Source organism: Lonchura striata, chromosome 3 (assembly GCF_046129695.1).
Source record: "Lonchura striata isolate bLonStr1 chromosome 3, bLonStr1.mat, whole genome shotgun sequence".
NCBI classification, from domain to species: Eukaryota; Metazoa; Chordata; class Aves; order Passeriformes; family Estrildidae; genus Lonchura; species Lonchura striata.
The window spans coordinates 22,374,012-22,397,562 of record NC_134605.1 but is presented as its reverse complement, the minus strand read 5'-3'; the positions used below and the strand labels follow the sequence as shown (position 1 = coordinate 22,397,562).

At 42.4% G+C, this 23,551-nt stretch overlaps 1 protein-coding gene across 1 annotated transcript; it reads left to right on the top strand.

Annotated features, from left to right (window-relative positions):
• The first annotated feature begins 611 nt into the window (after positions 1-611).
• DTD1 (D-aminoacyl-tRNA deacylase 1) lies at positions 612-13,128 on the top strand. Its single transcript, XM_021540232.3, has 6 exons — positions 612-706; positions 2,577-2,667; positions 4,676-4,911; positions 8,458-8,555; positions 10,992-11,168; positions 12,516-13,128. Exons 1-5 carry the CDS (start codon positions 664-666, stop codon positions 11,145-11,147), a joined length of 624 nt encoding a protein of 207 aa, XP_021395907.1. The 5' UTR covers positions 612-663; the 3' UTR covers positions 11,148-11,168; positions 12,516-13,128.
• Positions 13,129-23,551: the final 10,423 nt, after the last annotated feature.

The window sequence follows — 23,551 nt, the reverse complement described above, 5'->3', positions numbered from 1 at the left end:
TCATTGTCAGGAACTGTGGTGATATGACAAAGGGGAGTTGGTACAAATAAAAAAAGGGGAAATTTAGGTTAGATATGAGGAAGAAATTCCTGACTCTGAGAGTGGTGAGGCACTGGAACAGGGTGCCCGGGGAGGGTTTGGGTGCCCCAGCTGTGGAAGTGCTCAAGGCCAGGTTTTGGATAAGACCTTGAGCAACCTGGCCTAGTGCAAAGTGTCCTTGCCCTTCCAGCCCACAGCTTTGATACTGCAGGAGCTTTCACAACCCAATCCCTACCAGACCTATGCACCTACAGACCCACCTTCCCCCAAGGACTCCTCAGGTCCGTACAGCCACCACCTCCTTTTCCCAAGCGCTCCTCCAAGCCACTAATTTTTACAGGCATCCCGCTGTGTCCCTATAGCTGTTCCAATAGCGGATGCCGCTCTGTTACGTGCATATTCTCCTTTTGGTAGGCACCCCCAAGTGCCCACAGGCACTAGGAGGAAGGCCAGCACCTGTCCGTGCGCGCCTGTCCCTCTCCCGTGGGATCCCCGGAGCGGCGGTGCGGGGCTGCGCCGGCGCCTCCCGTGCGCCGGGGGGCGCTGCGCGCGGGGCGCGGCGCGGCCGCCGCTGCCGGGCGCCGCCGCTGTCCCCGCTCGGCGCCGGCCGCGCTGCGCTGCGCCATGAAGGCGATCGTGCAGCGGGTGGCCCAGGCCAGCGTCACAGGTCAGTGTGTCCCGGCCGCGGAGCTGCGGGGGCCGGGGCGGCTCTCCGGTGTCTGTGTGTGCGTGTGGGTGTGTGCGGGCGCTTCCTCCCCTTGTCCCCCCGCGTGGGTTTGGCGCGGGTCCGCTCGCTTGCGGCTCCCCCGGGTGCCCGGCCCCCGTGGGTGCGTGTGTGTGGGGCGTGCGTGGAGCTCTGTGTGCAGCCTTGCCTGGCAGGCGTGGGCTGCCAGACCCGCTGCCATCGCCTCCTCCGGCGCCTTTGTGCTGGCGGCACAGTCGCAGTCGTCTTGCTTCGCTTGTGTTCATGGAATCGCACAGTATTCCGAGTTGGAAGGGACCCGCAGGGATCAGCTCTTAGCCCTGCACAGGGCATGCCCAAGAGTCACACCGTGTGCCGGCGTGCAGTGTCCAAGCGCTTCCTGGGCTGTGGCAGGCTCGGTGCTGTGCCACCGCCTGGGTGCTGTGTTAGTGGGGTGCCCTGGCACGGCCGGGCGCTGCCGTGCGTGTGGTGGCAGTGCCATCCCGGTGTCCCTCTCCCGGGGCTCGCAGGCGCTGGCGCTGCGGTCACCTCCGTCCATCGCAGGCATGTTGGCAGTGCAGCCCGGGTCATCTTTTTGCACTGCCGGTGTGTGTCAGTGGTGCTGTCCCAGTGCCACCGGACACTGCTCGCCTGGGTCCAGCCCCGGTTCCCGCAGGAACGGTGTGTCCTGAGGGAATGTCCCTGCTATTGCACTGCTTTGGTGCTCAGGGTGCTTTAAATCCCCAAGAAGTCTGCCCGTGAGGCAGTGAGTGCCTGCTGTGTCAGTCTTTGGTGTGCGGCAGGGTGGCCTGCAAGTTTTCGAGCAGCTTCTGCCTGTGCGGCAGCTCGGGCACAGCCCGTGCACAGCTGTGTCTGTGAGGGCACAGCCCCTGTGCGCAGCCGGGACCGTGGCCACCGCTGGGCACACCCTATCAGCACTCGGGTTCTTGCTGCCTTAGTACCACTCTTCTGGGGAGAATCAGACTCTTGTTCCTGGCTGTTGAAGAGCTTGGTGGACAGCGCTGTACTTAGCAGGACAAATTTGTGGACTGGAGGACTCATACCCTGATCTAGCGACTAGTGCGCAGACACTGTCAGCTTTCACTGGAGACCTGATCCCCTTTCTTTTTGTGGGATGTTTGGAGCTTTTTGTCCCGGTCATGAGCCTGGATGCAGTTTTAGCAGCTGGGTAATTGGTGCTTATCTCAGCACCAGGCATTTATTCTTACTATAGTAATCTCAGGGTGAACCACGTTAAATAATTCTATTAAATTAAGATAGTTTAAGACTTTTCTTAGGAAAACACTACAGATATATGATAGTTTGTGTTTTATTGTAAATGTCATTAAAGGGGTTGTTTTCCCAATTAGGAGGGCCTAATTTGCAGGTTGTTGAAATTCATGTTTCAAAAAAATCCATGAGGACTCCTATCTGGTAGAAATCACCTGTTCAATAAAAAGGCAAAGTATGAAGGGAATGGTGGAGTAGAGAAATTGAGTGCATCAACACTCAAAATTAGTTGCATCAACCAGGTGGATAATTTTTTAAGGACTGTGGAGAGTTTTACCACCTTTCTGTTTAGGACAGTTAATGCAATTGTAGTATAAAAATCTTCAGACAATGTTTTTAAATGCTGGAGTAAGTAACCCAGTGTGATAAATAAGTGGTGGCATTGGAAAGCTTTTGAAAGAATGCTTCCATGTGAACTTTCAAATCTACAAACTTAAGACAGGAAACATGGTTTAGGATGCTGTTTTCTTTAGTGGTTGGACTGCTGACACCAGTCTTATCTTGTGCCATAAAACAAGACAGTGCATTTAGCCTTATTTTTCTTTTCCCTCTCTCCTTTCTCCAGTGGGTGGTGAACAAATCAGTTCAATAGGACGAGGCCTCTGTGTGCTGCTGGGTATTTCTTTGGAAGATACACAAAGAGAGCTGGAGCACATGTAAGTCACTCCCTTCCTTTTGCCTTGTACTCTTCTATTTGCATATTGCTGACACCTGTGCAGTAGCCAAACAAATCAGCTATTCCTATTGGGAAATTCAGGTTTTCCTGTTAGTTCCTCTTCAGATTTTACCTTGAATACAGATTTCTTAGAGTTTTCTCTTCATGTTCCACTGAGAAAAATCTGTTCTTTTTTTGCTATGCGTTTTTTTTATCAAGAGTGGACTCTTTTAAATCCTTTTTGAGTCCAAAAGAAATCCATCCTTCAATGATAGGATTTATGAGCATCTTCAAATTCTCCTTTTAGCTTGCACATGAGTTTTTTTCTTCCTGAAGGCGAGATAGTCTTGTCAGTTGCTTGTCTGCAAACAGGAGTCAGTTTTGGCAGCCTGGAGGACTGGCTCTGGCCATCTGCTCCATGGCCACAGAATAGTGGGATTCAGCCAGCAAACATATGCAAGAGAGAGCTCTCCAGGGGCTTCTTCTGTCTCCTTTGGACTGGTTGTTGCTCTAGGACTGACCTCAGTCCTTGCAAAGGCAAAAAAAGAACAGGTAATGGAGCTGACTGATACTAAGAAGAGGGGATTTTGATTCTCACATGCTCCATTGGTTTGCCTTCCTGTTTTGCCTCCCTCAGTGTGAAACGTCTGCTCTGCCATCGCTTTCCATCCCTGCCTTGGTGGATGTGGAAGCTGCTTCTGAAGGTGGGAGAGCTGTAGTAACCATGCTCTCAGCACCAGGGTGTTGGGATGGCTGACACAGGAAGGGCAGGAAGCCAGCATCTGGGCAAAAGAGTGAGAGAAAGCAGCTTAACCAGGCTTTCCAAGTCCTATTAAAGGACACTTTAGTAATCCACTGTAGGAAATGAAACAACAAACATCTCTATGAAAAAAACAGAGCAGTGATGATGATTTAAGCCTTTTGCTGGGGCCTTCCAGTGGATGCTTTCAACAATCCACTTCATTCAGGAGATAATTCTGGTTGCTCTTGCCACACACAAATTGACAAGGATGTTCTTGTGACTGTGCCTTAGTGATAGCAAAACCCTGAAACTAGACCATAACGAAGTCTCAGCTTTGTCTTGCACTGACTGCCTCACCTCTGGTGCAGTGCAAAATGCCTGGCTGATGACTGCAGTTGAAATCCTTTGTACTTGATAGGCTCCCTTGATATGCTGCAGGTGTGGAGAAGCCAGAAGAAGAAACCAAAGACAGGAGAGTGGCTTGGATGCAGTCCTGTTACCAGTCAAAGTCCTGTAACCAGTCAGGTAGCTGTAACCCAGTCAAAGATATGGACTGGGTTACAGCTGCCTGCTGCTTTTCAGGATCCACTTGGGAAAGTCCCCTTGTTGTGTTGAGCCAGTCAGTTCTGTCCCCTGTCTCTAGAAAATTGACCCAAATTTCAAACCACTTTGCTGCCAGCTGCAGTTCTCCCCTGTTCCTTGGATTCCTCCTCTCATCCTGATGAAAAAGTGTTGTCATCATCTGGCTTATGGGGTCTGGTCTGGAAATAGTGCTAGGAAGTGACAAAGCAGGAGGAGTATATGTGAATCATGATTGGAAACAAAATCCCACTGTTTTAAACACAGTTTAGCGTGATCTCATTTCCTACTGAGTGTGATTTCCTGGTGTGGTGGGAGGATTAAAATTCCCAAAACTGTTCACACATTTAATAATGTTATGACACATAAAAGCAGATAGTAAAGAGTGACCTTCCTTCCTTCCTGTGCCATCTGTATGTCACTGTGTAACGTGCAGTTATTCTGTCCTGGTGCCACACTGTAAAGTGATGGTGTGGATTAATGACCTGGCACCTTTGTGTAGCTGTGTAAGGGCTCTCTTGTTTAAGGCTGTGCCTAATGTGATGAGCTTCCCATGGCTGGGAATGAAGGTGCAGAGGGATGTCTTGTTATGTGGAGGCAGACTGAATATGCATCTGTTACCTCATTCTGTGTGGTACCTGTTGATCCTACAAGGGACAATTTAGGAATTATCTTCTCCTCCTCCCAGGGTGCGAAAGATCTTGAACTTAAGAGTCTTTGAAGATGAAAGTGGGAAACACTGGTCCAAAAGTGTGATGGATAAACAGTATGAAGTGTTGTGTGTGAGCCAATTTACTCTCCAGTGCATCCTGAAGGGAAACAAGCCTGACTATCACATGGCAATGCCCACGGAGCAGGCAGAGTCTTTTTATAACAACTTCCTAGAGCAGCTAAGAAAAGCCTACAAACCAGAGCTTATTAAAGGTAAGGACAGAAGGTTGGTGAGGTCCTTGCTGTGACCAGTGGACACTCTTTCTGTGTGTCCTTTCCTGATTGTTGCTTTCTTTATTCTGTGATTTTCTGTAGCTGAAGGGATGTTAACAAAATTTTCACCAGAGCCTCTCAGGGAGACCGCTCCAGTCTTCCTCTAGCCAAGCCATTTCCTGGCCTTCCTCTGGAAGTATTCCTTTTGGCTGCACAACATGAACAGCCCAGAGAGGCTGCAGCCATGAGAACAAGCTTTGAGGTCAGACTTCCCTCAAAGGCTGAATGTTTTGTGCTGTATAGATAGATTAACCCAAGAGAAGCATTTTTTCTGAGAATTGTATTTAGTGAGGCTCGAAGGTGTCACCAGTGTGTGATGGACAGCACAGTTCCATCTGTCGCTTCCACATCCTGTTAAATGGAATTGTGACAGTGGGGGGGTGTAGTGTGCTGCTTGACAGCAGCTTTTGATTTAGACTCTGTTTCCTCAACTCTGTGTCATGTGTGGAACAGTTTTCTGTTTATCAGAAAATACCTGGCTTCCCTGTTCATTTGTGCTCTGTCCACACTCAGTATTTTCTGTTTGGTTTTCTGACTACTTTCTTTCCATTTTCATATTCAGATTTGATTTTTTGCTACACTTGACAGAAGACAAGTTTCAGGAAAAGACTATTTTTTAAATGGTGTCTATAATAGATAATGATTTGCTTTACTTTTCTTATGAGGAAAAAAGTAAAAAAAGACAGAAAACTGATAGCTGAGGAAAGATTTAGAAGCTAATTTTCATATTGACTTTAGGTTAGGATAATTATTCCAGTGCTTTCCAAGGAGGCACAGTGAAATGCGCTCATGTCCACATGTCCAAAAGTGTCAATTTTTCAAGCTTTTCTACCTTGATATGTTCTTCCAGCATTTGTTCCTGATAAGGAATAAGGCATGCTTTTCTGATAGCCCTTCAGTCACTTTATATTTTGACAGCCGCTTTTTGAATTCATTCTCTCAGTGAATAGCAGCTGTGTATCTGAAATGAATATTAAGTGCCCTTATTTTGGCTTTTTTTTTCCCAGTGCTTTCTGCAAAATGAGCTTCACTTCTGCATTTTTCTTTCCATGTTAAAAGCACAGGTTTGGAAACCCAAGAGTCTATTGTGTCAGATAACACATGGATTTAAAACTGCTGGCAGTACTGGAACTACCTGTCAGTTTATGATTTTGCTTTTTTATTAAGCTGTGCCAGTTATGGTGTGTTGTACCCAAGTCTGTTGAGATTCTCTTAGGTTGAAGTTTCTGCTGTGCCAATTGCTTTGCCAGTGTTTTACTTCTTTGCTGTCTGGAAAATTTGTACTCACATTGCCCCTTCATACACACAGGCACATACACAACAGTTGCAGGTATTGGGAGATTAGAGTTTGATTCTCTGGATTGCTGTAAGTGTCCTTCCCTTTTGATCCTACAAATTGCTTAATGCATTTTAGAGGAATAATTTAATCACTGAAAGGGGAATTTATGTAGTTGAGGCAAAGACAGATCAATAAAGGTCTTGTCCTATCTCCTAAGAGCCTTGTGTTTTCTGGTTCCTGGTTCCAGTAGAGAATTTGGAAGTTGTAGGTGCTGGGCAGGCAGCTCCTCTATCCTCCCCGGTCTACCTGGAGCTTGCCAGCCAGGACCTCAGAGTGGAAAGTGTTCCCACAGAGGCACAACCCATTCTTTCACACCAAGAGCCATGGGACACTTGACAAATGAAATCTTGGAGAAGGTTCAGAGCCATGGTTCCTAGTTTGGCACAGTTTAACACATGGGCACCCATATGTAGGAAATGAAAGGCTGCATGAGAAGTCCTTGCCTGTTGTGCTTCAGTGCTTTCTTGTGTTCTTAAACATTCCACTCCCCTCTGGGGAGCAGAGCTGGTGTCTGCAGGCCCGAGCACTCTGGTTGTGCAAGCTAATATCCAAATGTCAGACCTACCGAGGCTCCTCCTTATGTTTCAGGGCCTTTGCTCTCTGTCCTGAATGTGGATTTATTCTTTTGAGGTAGTAAAGATTAACGTGGCAAGGAGTGTGAAATGTCTTACTCCCTTAGTAGTAATATCTAAGTAAATATGAGAGGATTGTTCCACAAGGAAGAGTTTAACTCAGATTAAGGTTTGGTACAAGTAGAAAACACAATTATTCTCCCTGATTAATTCCCTTTGTGAGTGTTGTCACTTCAGAATAAGTGCTCTTATCTGGAGCAACAGTATTCACATGAGGTTAATGAAGAATAACTTTCCAAGTAGACAAGCTTAGAAGTATAAAACCAGTGTGAAATTTCTAGGTCATAAGGCTTGAAATATGTACAAAAATATTCTGAAAGTAAATTATGCCTCTTTTTCATGTCTTTATGGCTCAGATGTGGCTTCTCTGACTCATGTCAGGTGCAGATATTCCATCTGAGGAAGACATGTGGGCTGGGCTTTTAGAGGCAAGGAATTTGGAGAGACGGGTGTCCAGCAGAATGAACTTCTCACTTTAATAATACTTCTAGGATCCTATTTTATTGCAGAAGATATTGCACAAGATGAATTAATCAGTCCAGAAGTCTTAAAGTAGGGAAAGATGGAGAGCAGTAACTAGAAATATAAATGTGTGAGGAGACAGGAGGGAGCCGTTACAGAAAGATGTTCCTTGACAGTAGTTCTGATGCCAAAACAAGATAGAAAATACGTGTGACATGGGAGTACTTTGAGTGTTCTGGTAAAGGTGGGGGTATTTGACCGCTTTATCAGCCTCTGGAAAAAATGGGCTTGTGGAGTTTACTTTTTTTTAGGTCCATACACATGAATGGGAAATGTGAAAGATCAACTCCTTTTGTAAGTGAAGTACAGCAGAGGGATGGGATGATGAGAGAGCAGAGTAGAGAGCAATTTGAAAAGTTGTGCTCCCACTAATAAAGTTTAAGACATTATTCTTTATTATTTTGTTAAAGAAAGATGCATTAGTTTTGACTGGGTTTTGTGGCCACAGGGTGTAGATTACATCCATGTAACTCTCAAAGACCAGTGTAGGTTACCAGCAGGAATGTAGAAACGGCTGTAGTAGATTGGGAATGAGTTGCGCCCCAGTGTCCCCTGTCCTACAGTATTCAATTGTCAAATGCTTTAGAGTAGGCTCCAGGTCTTCTTACCTTTTGCCTAAATACAAAGTTTCTTCAAAGCATCAAGTGATCAGTTGGACTGCATCCCTAGGCTGAGCTGTTACAGCCTTTAAAATGTCATCTCCTGCCAGTGAGAACCATCCTGCCTATCCTGAACTGTGGACACCATGATTACCTGTAGACTTGGTTTGTTTTGTGCATGTTTCCCCACTTAGCTGTGTGTTTATCCTCTCTGAATGTCAAGCTACATACCTGGGTGCACGTACACTATTTTTGCTTGGTAGTTTTCTGCATTTCAATAGTTGTCTGCCCTTTTATGTATTTTCTGTTTCTTTTTGGTATCACAATTGATAACACTTCAATGTGTGTTATCATCCCAAGGGCTCTGAGCACTTGTTGTTGTTTCCCTTTTCAGATGGCAAGTTTGGTGCCTACATGCAGGTCCACATCCAGAATGATGGTCCTGTAACAATAGAACTGGAGTCCCCAGCAGCCACTGTTGATCCTAAACAAGTAAGTGACTCCTAAGGTCTGTCTGGAAAGGATGATGTGTATTCTCTGCAAATTTGTAGCATTACTGTTGTGAAGCAGTACAGCTTCCATTAGGCACAAGGACCTTGTCCTTCCTGTGCAGCCTCTGAGCAGTCAAATAATTGCATTGTTTTCTTCAGTTCCGTGGTCTGTTGATGGCTGCCTGCTGTCCTGGGAAAGGTTGTGTGTGTGAAATGCAGAACAGCTTTTCACAGTTTATTCCTCCTCCTCATTAAAGCTGTTGTTTAATCATGACTCATTAGCAATGATTTTAATAAGTCTGGACCACCCCCCCGCCTTTAGTGAAGTTTCTTGGCATGTGGGAGCTTGGGCATGTGGGTGACTGGGTGAAAGTGGAGGAAAAGAGAGGAAAGCCTCTCTGTCAGAAACAAGGGAATAGTGAATTTGAATCCTAATTTAAGTCTAGAGTGGATAGGAGAATGAGCTAGCTCTGCTGAGGAGCAGCACAAGCTGTGCTGAAAACCAGACACAGTGCTTAGGTTTCCTCATCCTCTAAACACAACAGTGGCCAGCTTTTCCAGGCCGAGAGAAAAGGAGGAAGGATTCTTGTGCTTCAGCAAGGCCACACCAACCTCATTTGTATAATGCTTCACTTAATCTTGGTGAAATTGTTTCTGCAGTTTATAAAAAGGGCATGAGGGAAGAACCAGGAAACAACAAGCCTGTTAATCTAGCCTCATTGCCTGGAAAAATTGTGGAGAAGATTATGCTGTGTGCTACTGAAAGGCATTTAAAGGTGGGGTTAAAGTCAACATGGATTCAAAAAGGAAAGTGTCTAACTGAATGTTCTTCTACTGTATGGTCACCTGCCAAGTGAAGGAAGGGAAGGTGGTGGATTTAGTTTTTCTAGATTTTAGTAAAGCTTTTAATACTGTCCCTCACATTCTTCTCAGCAAGTTCTCCAACTATGAAATGGGCAGATACAAGTGCTCTGTGTTGCCTTAAATAGCTTGGTTAGAAGTCGGTTTCATTTTTACCTTCAAATGCTGTTCTGTATTCTTGAGTCATGTTTTACCTCTGAAAAATATACTTCTGTTTCTAGTCTTTCTTTCTGTACCCTCACAGTTTTAGCCCAAAGAATTCTCAGGCCAAACCATGAATAATTAACAGCAGCAGCAGTTCTAGTTTTGGAGTGAGAGCTGCTGCCCAGTGTGTAGGTGTAAAATAACCAAGGTGTGCAGGATTCTGCAAGATTTCATTTCTTTCTTGGGAATATTGGCTTGTTTAAGAGTTTTGCCTTCCCAGTTCAAGGCTGCCTGCTTTCAACTACCCATCTGACAACACCTTCCTAGTGGCCACAACTTGGGCTGAAGACAGCGAAGGATGCTGCTTTTTAAACTTTCTCTGGCAGTATAAGGCCTCTTAAGAGGACTTGGGTTTTTTTTTTTATGTTCCCTGAGTTAGATACAAGGGAGAAATTCCAGCAAGATATTATCAAGAGGTCAAAGCAACAAAAACTTCACTGGCAGCCTTCAGAAAATCAGACAGCTTTGGCAAAAATTTAGAGCAACATCCTGTTAACACAAAACATTTCACAAAGCATTGACTTAACCCATTCAGCTTCACAAACTCCATCCAATTTTAAGTTGCTCAAAACTCAGAGGAGAGGGAATTAGAAGAAGAAAGAGACAGAAAAGATGCAGAAAAGAATGAATATAGCTCCCACTCCTGGTCCCAGCAATGTTCAGCTGAAAGAAATTCCAAGAGGAGGTGGGGTCAAGACATCCATCATGCAATGTGTGATGAGGGAGAGTCAATTTAAATTGTTGTTCTCTTTCCTCTTCCCTTCCCATTGCATTTTTTTTCCTGTCAAAAATCTGTTGGTTTGTTTGTAGCATGGGAAGTAAGGCTTAGGAATGGTGTGATTTTTATATTTTAGATTTCAGCTTTAGCAAGAAGAGATAACTGAACCATCCTGCAGTGTTTAATGTGATGATAGCAGGAAGAGATGAGACAAATAATTGCTGATGAATAGCTCTTTTATGTCATTGGATGTGACAGTGAAATATCTCATTTTGTCTGAGCAATTGTCTGTGTTTGTAATTGGTAATCAGAACTTTGTAAGTAATTTGCAATGTAATTAGTAAAAATACATTTGGATTAGTCAACCCAAATGTATTTTTTGTATTACTTGTGCTGAGGGATATAAATAAATCACTTCTCTTTTATACTCGGGGTGATCATGTTATCTTATGGTGATAATTCACTGTCTTTTCTAAGTTTTTTAAAATCTCAGCCTTTGAGTTTTTTTCTTCTTTCTTTTTTGTTTTGTTGATACATGTATTGGTGTTGTGAATCTAAGTTGCAAGTTTTATACAATTGCTCACATTTACAATTTTTTAGTACTACTGAAATTGTTCTATTACATGATGTATTTTTTCCTTACCTTGTGAATAGCTGACAAAACTTGAAAAACAGCAACAAAGAAAAGAGAAGACCAGAACCAAGGTGCCCTCTGAGTCAAGTAGAGAAAGAAATGCCCCCCGAAACAAGGATGACCCCAGTGCCAGCAGCGGAGCAGAAGGAGATGTGTCCTCAGAAAGAGAGCCTTAGCTCATCTAAGGCAGGCCTCAGGTTTGTCTTCTCCTCTCCTCTGTAATGCTTGGCCCCTGCCTGTTTTACAGAGAGTGGCATTAGAAGTGCTGGAAAGTGAAATTTTATAATCTTACTGGTTTTATAAATTTTACAACCTCTGCTCCCATCTGCAGTCGCCCACCAGAATGTTGGGGCGGGTGAAAACCTCTTCCCAGCTGTGTGCTTGGCTGGAGTTGTGGGTCTGGCCCAGTTTTGATTGTTTCCATGTTGACTCAGGAAATCTGAAAGTTTAATCTGGTAATACAGCAGTGACTTAACTCTGAGTCCTGCCTTGTGTTCTTCAGGTACACAGGGACACAGGGTTGTATTTCTCTCTGTGCTCACCTGGCAGGGAGCTCGCTCTGGAACAAATACAGCACAGTCCCCAGCAATGGAGGTGGAAAACAGCTCAGAAGCTGGAGACAGGGCAGAACTGCAGCTTCCTTTCATGGTTCTTACCTGCCCCTCCTCAGTCTGTTCTTTCCCAGGATGAATTAGTAACAGGCTGTTTTATAGACCTTCACCATCTAATAAGGACATTAGGGCAGGCACTGAGAGCCAAACTTGCCTCAGCAGCAGGAGATCTTCTCTCCCTTCAGGCACTCAACCTGCAGGACATGCCTAGACATCAGTGAATGGGATTAGGCTGAATACAGACCTGAATCCTTTGTCATGGATTATCTGCCTATGTAGATATGTGTTTATCATACTCTTCCAGTCAGCTTTAAGCCTTCAGGACACAGCTTTCATTACCTTCCCTCCCCCTTCCTGCCCCCAAAAAGCTACATTGCTGATTTTGACTTTTCAAATGTGTCCAAGCTCTCAAGAAAGTGTTATTATCCTCTTCTGCACACTGAAGCCCTGAGCTGGCTGTGCAGTTTAATTATTAACAGCTTTGCAAAGTTAAGGTTTAACCTTTCTCTCATTTTCTTGTCCCCAGAGTTTAGTCTGGCTGTGATTTATACAATTCAGCATCATTCATTCCTCACAAAGTTTCTTACTTTTTTTTTTTCTTTTTTAAATCCATTGATTTCCCAGGTGGTCAGACATTGGGTGATGATTTCTGTTCTATACAAGGTTTCCCCCCCACTGTTTCTGGGTTGTGTGTTGAAATAAGAACATTTTAGAGGGTTTGCAGGCCTTCTGGTGTGCTTTGGTCAGTCCAATCTTTCCAATAACATCTGGATTTCTAAGGAGCTGAAGGTCTCTAAAATGTAGTATACAGGTGACCTAGCATTAATTTTCATGCTGTGACAGTAAAGATTATTTTCTCTGTGGGATTTGAAGGAATCCTGCTGTATTTCTGCTCTGCCTACAGTAATGTTCCTATTTGTTTGCCTTCCACAGTTTCTTACACAAAAGCTACACTGAATTCTTGAAGAAAGACCCAGCGTTCACCTCAGCAACACTCTTCAACGACTCTGGAAAAGGGTGGAAAATGGGAAAGCAGAGCTGAGACATTAGAAACCTATCATTCTGTATTGAACCAACCAAAGCAATGCTATCAGATTCAGTTGTTAATGTGTAGTGTCAGTAGTGAAAAGGACTCGTGACATTTCTGTGTATGCGTTCTCACACAGCTGCTGAGTAAAGGGTGACTGTAGGCAGATTGTAGCAGAACATTTCACTCTCAGTACATAAGCTCCATTTAAAGAACAAATCAGGGTTTTTCCTTAAACTTACACTTGAATTCTGAAAATTCTCTGAGCAGGCTTGTGTATTGATTTTCACTCCGTGGTGTCATGTGCTACCTGTTTCCATAGCAGTGTGCAGATCTGTGCATATTTTGGTAAATTGTTAGCTGCTGCCTAACATCAGGTTAGGCAGTCCAGTCTTTCTGCATGGATTAAGTTGTTACAAGAGAAGATCAGTCTCTAGTTGTTTATCATATGGAACACATCTGTCTTGTAAACTTTTTTAAAACCAGAAAAAACTTTATTAAACAAATGATGCCAGCTGAGTGCCTGTTGGTGTTTGTGTATTGCACCCCCTGCGTCACTCCTGGGTGTAACAAGGTGGGGGACACAGAGCTAAAGTTGTAGGCAAAGAAACACCTATTGCTTCAGCTCATCCACCTTTCCTGTGGAAGATTGGAAATCAGGCTGACCTGAAATCTTTGCTGTTTCTAACACATCTAAGTCATTTATTTTGTGATGGCTATCAAAATGCCACACAGCTGCTCCACCTACTGCATCCAGAGCTGCTGACAGTTCTGTCACATCCAGGGGAGGCAGATGAGCATTTGGAAACTGCCAGCAAATAACGAGAGCTGAGAAGAAGCTGCAAAACTGCCAAGGAAGCTTTGGGGGAAATGAAAGACTGCAGTTTGCTACACTTTGACTTCTTTCAGAGATGATGGCACCTTTTATATTTGCTATTCCCCAGGTCTGCTTTGCCCTTCCAGTCTGCCCTGTGCACCTGCTGTGATTGCTATCAGAGCCAGCATGCACAGCTCTCTCCCTGATTGTAGGCATAACTCACTGGTGAGAGTTTGTAATCCAAATGCACATCACAGTTACAATGCTGCATGTCGTGTAACCACTGTGTTTTTTATTATTTAGCTTGTAGGCTGCTTGTATTGTAAAATATCAGTCAAACCAGGATAGGAGATTAAGAGTTGCACCCTGTCATGGTTTTTTAAAAACCATGAAGCTTAAGTAAAGATTTGGCAAGCTACACAGCTGGCATTTGAACAGGAATGGTGACTGGGTAGGACAGGTGGAAGTTACACTTAGTCTTGCCTTTAAGAATGACATAATTTCCCATCTGACCATTACATGCAGTATAAATAAAAGCTATGTATGTTTGTATGTATGTATGTATGTTTGGGATAGAAGCTTCCTGTTGTCCTGTGCCCAGACTATTTTTAAGCATCGCAATTTGTTTTAAGAAAAAAACACCAACCAGCCAAGCGCACTTCATTTAAAAGTACTGTTTACTTTAACAAAAGTTATTGCCTTACTCCACTGGCAGCCAAACTTGGGCAAGGCCACTTTTCCAAGTGCAGTCACATGGCTTTGAAATGGGATATTTATCCTTTGGATTTTTCTGCTTGCAGAGCGCTGCAAGAAAAAAACAGGATACATGAATTCCTGTCTCTTGTTTCTCTGCTTGGTATTTCTTAGGAGAAAATGTTTTCTCAACAGAAGACACTTCCAATGCAACTGTGCTGCTGATTGTCGTGGACTGCTAAAAACCAGAAAATACAATTATTATAACACTCAAAAACCTTTGGATGTGTTTTTCTAACATTTCCATTCAGATAGTGACTCTAGGGGCTATGATAGTTTGAAAAATATATTTTTAAGAATGGAACAGTCAGAATAAGTGATATTTCTACAAAGCTGTTTGGAAAAATCATCAGAGTATTTTATTTTGGGATGTAAATACAGTAATCAAAGTCAAAATTACATGACTGTTGATGTAAGTACCCAGTGGCTAAGCTCATAGTTTAGAAGTTAGCGTGGACAATTAATTAAAAATGTTTTCATTTGCAGAGATGGTCATTCATGGAGCACCCCCACTCTGACTTGTGGAGTTTCTTCCTTTCAGTACCTGCCCAGCAAAGGGCAGACAGACCTCCCCAAGCAGGTTTTCAGCTGCTGTGCAGTCTGCTCTTCTCTGGCTGCCAGTCCATCCTGAGCAGTCCCACAATGCTCTCAGAAATGCCCATTTTTGGTCAGTTTTTCATGTGAGTGTTTAGAAATGGTTTTCTGTCAGCTCAGCTGCATGTAACTATGGAGTATGCAGACAGAAAAGATTGGGTGAAAATTTAAAAAGAGATTGCTAAACTCTTTGCATGTATTTGATTCTCAGTGAAGTGACATGGCAGGGCCTGGCAGGAATCAGAGCAGATGCTGTGAAAAGACAATGGAGCCTGGTCAGCTTTCTGTATTCTGGAATACACACTCATACCAACCTCAATTTTATTGTAAGTCATTCTATTCCCAATGCCTTAGGAGAGCACCCTGTATTCTCCCCAGTCCATGGTTTGCCAGGCCAAATCCCAATCCTTCCTATGACAAGTGGCCTCCTGTTCACCCTGGCATAAATGGCTCAAAGCTGAGCTCTTTCAGAGGGATGAGGAGCCACGTTGAAGCTTGAGGGTTTTTTGACAATCGTCTTTGAAAACAAGGGAAGTTTGAGCTGTGGCTGATCTTGGACTTTTTCCTCTCCTTTTTGAGAGATCCTCTGATTTAATAAACAGTTTAGTATTTGCAGCCAGCAGTATCTGAATACGTTTTTGTTCTTTGTGAGTTTAACCTAATACCCACAATATTTTAGAGCTGCTCCTTGTATTTCCAGACCCAAAAATTATTATTGATTTAATAAATATATTGTCAACATATAGGTGTGTAGGGAATGTGCCTCAGTCATGACTTGAGGAGATTTATACTTTGTGTAAGACAGTACTTTGCTATTCATGCAAAAGTATTTTTTACTCTTGTGTTTAGCTTATCTGGGTGATGTTGACCAGTGCCAGATGAGGTATGATGGTGAATTTTTTTCCTATTAAGAACTGGGACTCATAAGGGTCCTAATCCTTCTGCACTAACACAACTGTATGCAAAAATTTGGGATATTTGGGGGTGAACAGTTCATATGGCAGATGTTATTAACCTGTAAAAGCCTTCCAAGGCATCTCTTACAAAACTTTGAGTGCATTGGTTTTGTAGTAAAAGAAATGGCAAATCTTGACTCAAGAGAGGGTGAGGTGTGATTGGCTGCTGAAGCAGGACCAGCGATGTTTATTGCTTTGAGACTATTTCCCTTTGTGCCACCTGGTGTCAGCAGAACCTAAGAAATTGAAAGCCATTACAGTGGATTAAGGTGGTTTTCATGAAAGTCTCCTTCCCTAAAGAAAAATTACCATTCCAGTGATAATTGACACTGCTGTTTCTTCAGAGTGTATTTGGTCTAAGTATTTGCACTCTGCAGAGCTCAAAAACTGTGCAATACAATAATTTTTTTCTGCATATTAACCCAGTGTTCTGTGTTACATTTGTGCAGAGGCCTCAGCCCTGCAGAGAAGCTGCAAGGGGAAGTAGCAACCCTTTGTTACCACAGCTCACACAGCCTGTGGTGGCATCAGCAGTGTCTGTGCTGCCTTTTGGAAGCCTCAGCCTCTGAACTCCTTGGTTCACAGCATTTCTGTCAAGTTACAGGACTGCAATTTTGGCAGCACTAATAGATGTGTTCTGGTTGTCAAGGGAGGAGGTGGATTTCCTGAGAGGTGCCCAATGCTTATGATCTTAGGACTGACAAATATCTGCCTGTGGAAGTAGGTGGGTACCTTTTGAATGAAACTAAGGTATGGTCCTACTCACATTTGTGTCTACGAGATCTCTTTTAGGAGAGGAGGTTGCCTTTGCTTGTGCAGTTTGAATCAGAAAATGAATATGTCTTTCATTCTGGCATGAGTTTGTTTCTTTGAGGTGCTCTTGCTTCTTGCTTTGAGGCGCTCAGAAGCCACACAATGGTTTGTTGTACTATGGATTTTTATTTCTATCTCGTGATAGCTGCAAAGAAGTTATCTCTAATTGTTTTTCTTTGTTTGTTTGGGGTTAGGGGGACACAAGTCAAGAATGTGAAGAGCAAACACAGTTGTTATCAATCCTAGAATACATTCACATTCTAAAAGCTATCATTTCAGGGGGATGCTTCAAAAGGGCATCCAGCTGGAGTATTTCTCCCTATGGAGAGTTGATTACTGTGTCATGGTCTCTCAGTGCTGAGGCTTCCTGTCCCTGAAGCAGGCACAAGCAGCAATCAGCCAGGTCACATCATTCCCTGGTGTGCCTTAGGAACAGGAACAGTGTGGACAACAAGCTTGTGGTGCCCAGACAAGGAACCCCTGGCCAGAGTGGAAAATTTCCAAGAGGTTGATAAATGTCCTTAGAAAAGAAGCCTGGAAACCCCCCCTGAACCTGCTAGAATAATTTATGATATGCTAATACATAGTGAAGACTTGATGAAATGGGAGGGAGGGTGGAGCAATGCAGATGTTTCTTATGGATTAAAAGGAATAACAATGAAAAGTTCAAGTTTTAGGAAATTTATTGGAATGTAGCCAACAGGGCTTCATAAATTGAAGTATCCACTACAACCATGAATTTGTTCTGTGCCTGCTGCAAAACTGCCTCTGTGTTTCAGGGGAGAAGAGGAAGGTGAGCAACTCTTTTATTTCAATTAGTTTAACATGCATATATTTTTAACACATATAAAAAACCATTTTATGAATAAATTTCCATTTCCCACCTGTGTTTTGGGGAAATCCATGTTCTTCTATAAAACTGATTAGAAATATTTCTGATGGTAGGACAAATAGTATTTTTTCCATTATGCTCCAGTGGTGAAAGTATATTGAGCTAGCCAGAATGTTCCTGCAAATAGTTACAGTGAAATGTAATGTATTATGGATTAAATTCCATAAAGAAAATCAATCAGAATATTTAGATTCAGAGTAATGTCTCTTCTAATAGGAGGTATTGTTGAGAAGTCCATGGAGTCATTTGCAGCCACATGCTGATAAGAAAACCATCTTGAAGAGCAGCTGTACAGTGCATTCTTGCAAGGATAAAAGTGCTGACTTAAAACGGAAAGTTTCATTTGTATTCAACATGTTTTAGGAAAAATTCAACATGTTTTAGGAAAAAGGATTTCAAATTAGCCCAGAAGTTTTGGCTACAACCCCCTAATGTCAAGTCTTGTTTGCTGTTGTTTGCTTTGGTGTTGGAACTATGCGCTGCGTTGATGTGTTTTCACTTGTTTTTTCGCCTGCACCAACTCCAGGAATCTTTCAGGGTGAGTAGAATCTCAGGCTGGGAGAAGCTGTGCTGCTCCTGATGTGGGTACTGGTGTTGGTGATCCTCCAATCTGCAGCAGACAAGGCAGAAAGATTTTTGCCTATCAATGCCAGGTCAGTTGCCATTTCCCCCCCAGTTATTTCCTACCTGAAATACATGTGTTTGTAAAGATAAACACAGAATACATTTAATTCCTGTTTCTGCCTTGTGCCTCCTAAGGAAGGTGCCAAATGCACTCCTTTTGAGCACGTTTTATCTCACCTTCCAGCATCCCTTCTTTCCCCACCATCAAGCTGATCAGCTCCTGCTCCTCTGTCCATTGTAACCCCAAGCTGAAAAGTGGACCCATCCTCCTGGGGCTCCTACATAAGCCAAATTTCCAGCACACCTTGCAAAGTGGGTTTTGTTTTGGAAATGTTTAGAAGGATGTAAAAATAAAATACAAGATGCTGAGAAGGAAAAAAACCTGTTTGCTTGTGTAGGCCTAAATCCCTCTGAGGTTCCCGTGGGGAAATGGGCAGTAAGGGAGAAGGGGAACAGCTGGAAGCTTGAGTGGTATCTGTGAGGCTTTTTCCTTGGAGCAGACCAAGTGGAGTAAACTATTCCTCAGGTATGAATTGGATGTTTCTACACTGATGGCAGTGTGCCCAGCATTACCAAGTACAAATGCCATAGAAGATTAATTAAATGCACCAGAATGTTGTTGCCATGCTGTTGTAAATAAAGTTTAAAATACATTGACCTGTAATCTTAGGAGCTCTGAAGTGGAGCCTGTAGGCTGATCATCTGTTCATCTCTAAATGTACATGAGGCAGGAATTTGGGCCAGCACTTGTTTGCATCTTTCTGGCCTGCTACATTGGTGTAGGACAGTATTTCCCAGCCATCTCCAGTAACTGTACATCTCTGAAGTGTGATGTTTGAGCTCTGAGGTCCATCCACTGTCCCCTCTCTGCTGCTCCTGTTAAGTCTGTTTTACACCAAACCACAGCTTTACTTTGGACCTGCTACAGGATGCTTCCTACAGAGGCCAAAAATCAGGGGGCTGGTGACTCCTCAAAACAGGAGGAACGAGGAAGGACACAGACATCCTGACCTTTGTGCCACACAAGTCCCAGACAGATTCTGCTACTGGTCCCCCATTCAAAATGTTCAGAAGATGCTGAGGAAGACCTTTTGGGCCATGGCATTTTTTGTATGATGATGGTTTTCACTTCCAGCTCTCCAGTGTGGTCATCAGATTCACTTAATTCAGTTTTCTTATATCACCAGCATCTGGGTAAAGTGGAGGTTTAGCTCTTGAGTGTGAGTTGTCAGAGGATTAATTTAATTAAGTTGAAAATTATGTTTTTGATGGGAAAATGCAGAGATACTGGAGAAATTGCAGCAGCTCTTTGTATTTAGGAAATCTGTCAAACCAGCTTGGATTACTGAATGTAGGTATTTTGTGTCCTCAAAGGAACAGGGTTTCATACAGCATTTCTCTTTCTGATTGGTTTGAGATTTGCCAGCTTTCCTCCTTCAATCCAGATCTTGCTGGAAAATGCATATCTATCTATCTATCTATAAACTAAATTAAATTTGTGAAATGTCACTATAAAAGTGCCACTTTAACATTTATATATATGCATGTGTCATCTATATAAATATATGTTATATATAGCATACATATATACACATATGCATCTGTGTCCTGCAGGGTCTCAAAGAGACAGTAACAATTTTGAACACAAAGAACTATGGAATACAGTAACATTTTGGGTTACCCTCAACAATCTGTTATGTCCAGACAGGGATATTTAATATTTTCTTATTAAGATCAACCTTGAATTTACCTTAAACTTTTGACATGAGCAAGCCCAGCAGGTTTTTGCTTCACAGGGTGTACTAAATTCAGTGTGCTTCTCTTTTTCCAGACTGATTTGATTGTCAAAATCCTCACTCAGCGACAAGTTATTTCTGCCCTTGCTGCAGTCTCCTGCAACGTGATGCTTAGTATGGGTATTTTCCTGAAGTGGTACTGCTCATTTCTTGGGACCACTGGCTTCTGTTCACCTCATCTTATCCAATTCTGAAAAAGAATAAAAATATTTACTGTATAATAAAACACAGTGTAATAATACTTAATGAGAATTTTGTAGACCTATGTTCTCACCCATAAAAACCCTGTTTGCAGAAATCTTGAACAACCTTTTCAGTAACAAAGTGGAATATCTGGAATATATTTGGGCCCTTTAGGTGTTGCTGTACAAGCTTAAAAATAAGTGAAGAGCCTGTAGGAGCAGCTTTACTTCTTCCTTCACCCCAAATTTGTCTCCTTAAGGGGTGCAGGGCACATGGAAGTTTGCAGCATCTTATTTCATGATGTTGTTATGTAGTAATTCTTTATTGGTCTCTCTGGGAAAGCCTGCAGTGTCTAGAAATCTTATCAGATGAGAATGATCTCTTGCCTCAGCTGCAATATTTTGCCTTTTTAATCTCTGCTAGTAAGTCCTGAGAGCTTAAATGGATATGGGAAGTCTGTCAACCATCCTCAGCTGATAATGCTCCTTGTGTTATACAAGGCACATGTTTGGAGAAACCACTGGGGAAAAATGACGTGGATTCTTATTAGTTTCATTTTTGTCCCCCCTTTTATTTGGTCCTTGAATTTAGAACTGTTTGACAAGAGCCTGTGCTGGTGAGCCTGTGATGCTAGAACCCCTGCAGCAGCTCCAGCTGTCAGCAGGAGATGCTCCTGGAAGCAAAACTGAAGGAGGAGAAATGCTGCATCAGGAGTACTTCACTTCAGGAGATTTCTGGACAGTTCTGCATATACTTGTATTTTCTTTTAATTCTTCATTGATCTTGTAGAGAAACTTAAGCCTTCTTTGGTACCTTAGAGAATTCTTGGAGTTACAAGACTTCCAAGCAGATGGTTTCTAACTTCCCTCATAGACTATTTCTGGTGGATTCCTTGCTTCTTGCTTTGGCTGCCAGTACTTTGAATTTTGCTTTTACTTTTTTCTAATATAAACACTCCTAGTAGTAGGTTGGAGTTTTTTTTTTTTTTTTGTTTTTTTTTTTTTTTTTTTTCTTCAGACATGTGCTTATATAAACTCCAGAAATGCAGCCCACCAAACCAAAACTGTAGTTAGATTTCTATTATTTAAACAGGATTTTGAGACACTGGAGCATGTCCAGAGAAGGACAACAAAGATGGTGAAAAATCTACAGAGCAAATCCTGTGAGGAGAGGCTGGGGGTGTTCAGCCTGGAGAAAAGGAGGCTCAAATCCCTGGAAGGAGGGTGTAGCCAGGTGTGGGCTGTCTCCTTCCAGACAACCAGGACAAAGGGACACAGCCTCAAGATGCACCAGGAGAGGTTCAAGTTAAACATCAGAAAAAAATTTCTTCACGTAAAGGGTTGTCAAGCATTGGACTGGGCTGCCCAGGAAGGTGGTGGAGTCTTCATCCCTGGAAATGTTCAATAAATGACTGGATATGACAATCAATGCTGTGGTTTAATTGGCAGGGTGCTGTTTGGTCAAAGGTTGGGCTTGGTGATCTTGGAGATTTTCTCCAACCTTATTGATTCTGTGATTCTAAGGGTTTCTCCTTCTTTTCAGTGATTGCTTTTTGGGGACCTGACAATGAGCAGGTGTTTTTTATATATTGTTTTATATCTCGATTTGTATCAGCAAGAACGTTTTACACATCCTCTGGAAGGTGAAGGTAAATAAGGAATCTTTTCTATAATTCTATGCTCACTACCTATGGTGTAAATCAGAACTAGAACCCCTTATAAATCTGGAGGTTTTATAGGCAAGATCTTTGTGACCTAAATTGTCACTTCCCACATAGTCAGACCATTGCATCCCATGCCTAGCCCTAAAAAGTTCCTACAGTTTCAAATTACCTTTTATACCCATCTGATGAAATGCTAATCAATAAGAAAACCAGCATTTTCTCATGAACACACAGAGAGAATGATATTTAAGTGCTTCTTAAACATCATCAGATGGTAAATTCAATGCTAATTCTGACTTCTTTGCACAAATGATTGCCTCTTCTTATTTGCAGTAACTTCCACTTTTCAGTGTGAGTGTATTTAAGATAAAATGCCTTAATTCTGGGGGCAAGAAATCAGGTACTGATAAGTTTAGCTGTGATTTCTACTGCTGTGCCTCCTGAAGGGAGGGGAACGTGCTTGTCTTTTGTCTAATCACTGGCTACACCTTTATTTTCATCTCAGAGCCTGAAATATTTTGTCCAGTCCCTAAGCAATGTTGCAAAGAATTTATTTGACATGAAACCCAGTAGAAGTCAGGGAGGGAGTGTGTATTTGATTTTTAGACCAGACCACAAACATGGTAACAAGCACTGTGGGATCATTTAGGACAAATTAGTTTTGCCTTGTGGGGGGAAAGCAAAAGAATTATGATTATTGCAGTAAAAATTTAGTGGAAAAAATAATTGAGTTGTGCACTGAATCCTTTAATTATATTTTCTTTATGAGAATGACTTTCTTTTCCTGTTGGCCTTGAAAGTGCTAAAAATGGGCACATAAGCAATGCATTTTGACCTGTTCCAATAAGGGTGTTAGATGAAATTCCATGCCCCAAACTTTTTGTCAGGTAATCTTGGAGTCTACCTCCCTATTTTCACATAATACCACATTCTGAATGATATTTTGTATAGTTTTTCCATTGTTAGGTGATTTTTTTTCCCAGCCCTATCCTACCAGCTGTAAGGCAGTCTGAATGCTAATGGAGTTGGAATGCACTAAAAGAATGCATTGAGACTACAACAGCAATAATTTTTTAGGTATTGTGAATATTGTGTCTATTTATGAGTTCATTTGTTATGTTTGGGAAGGGAATATGTTAAGAGATTTTTTTCAGAAAGGTTTCTATTTAATAACTCTTCATAAGTGAGACACATGGCCTATTTCCAGAACAGAAATGTATTGGCTTAGTGGTTCTAATAAGGTAATTTGAGTTCCATTTCTATTTATTGGCTAAATGAGCAAATGTGAAAAATGAAATTAAATTTGTCTAATTTGTTCCACCACCATTTTTTCAGGTTATATTTACAGTACTGAATATACTGCATTTTTTTTCTGATTTCTATCTCTAATGTGTGGGAAAAAAATGGGCTATGTCAGTTCTCCAGTGTTTTTTTAAGGAAAAAATACTTATTTCAGGGATACACATATCCCTAAAATGAAATAAAACCAAGACACATCCCTAAAATGAAATAAATCCAGGATAAAGGAGCAGCTAAGGAATGCGAGGATAATTTTGGATTACACATTTGTTTGTTGCTGCTCAGGGTGGAAAGCTGGAGAACTTAAGATAGTTTCTACCCTTTGGTAATGGTCATCATTCCTTTAGTGTGGGTTCTTAGACTTTCACTGATTTATCATCAGATACAGTTTTACAGGTTTACTTGTACATTTGAACATTGCAATGTCAAATTTCAGAGTCTTCAATGTAATTTTAGTTGCAAGCAGGTGTGCAAAACTGGAGTAGGAGTAGAAAACCACATGTAACACTTAAGTAGGACTGTAGATAGTAATGAGCCATGAATATGATTTAT

Bases quoted from the DNA above. Each gene is read 5' to 3' on its own strand.
- DTD1 (XM_021540232.3), top strand. From the start codon at position 664: ATGAAGGCGATCGTGCAGCGGGTGGCCCAGGCCAGCGTCACAG. The intron at 707-2,576 runs GTCAGTGTGTCC...TCCTTTCTCCAG, and splicing joins GGCCCAGGCCAGCGTCACAG to TGGGTGGTGAACAAATCAGT. The intron at 2,668-4,675 runs GTAAGTCACTCC...TCCTCCTCCCAG, and splicing joins CAAAGAGAGCTGGAGCACAT to GGTGCGAAAGATCTTGAACT.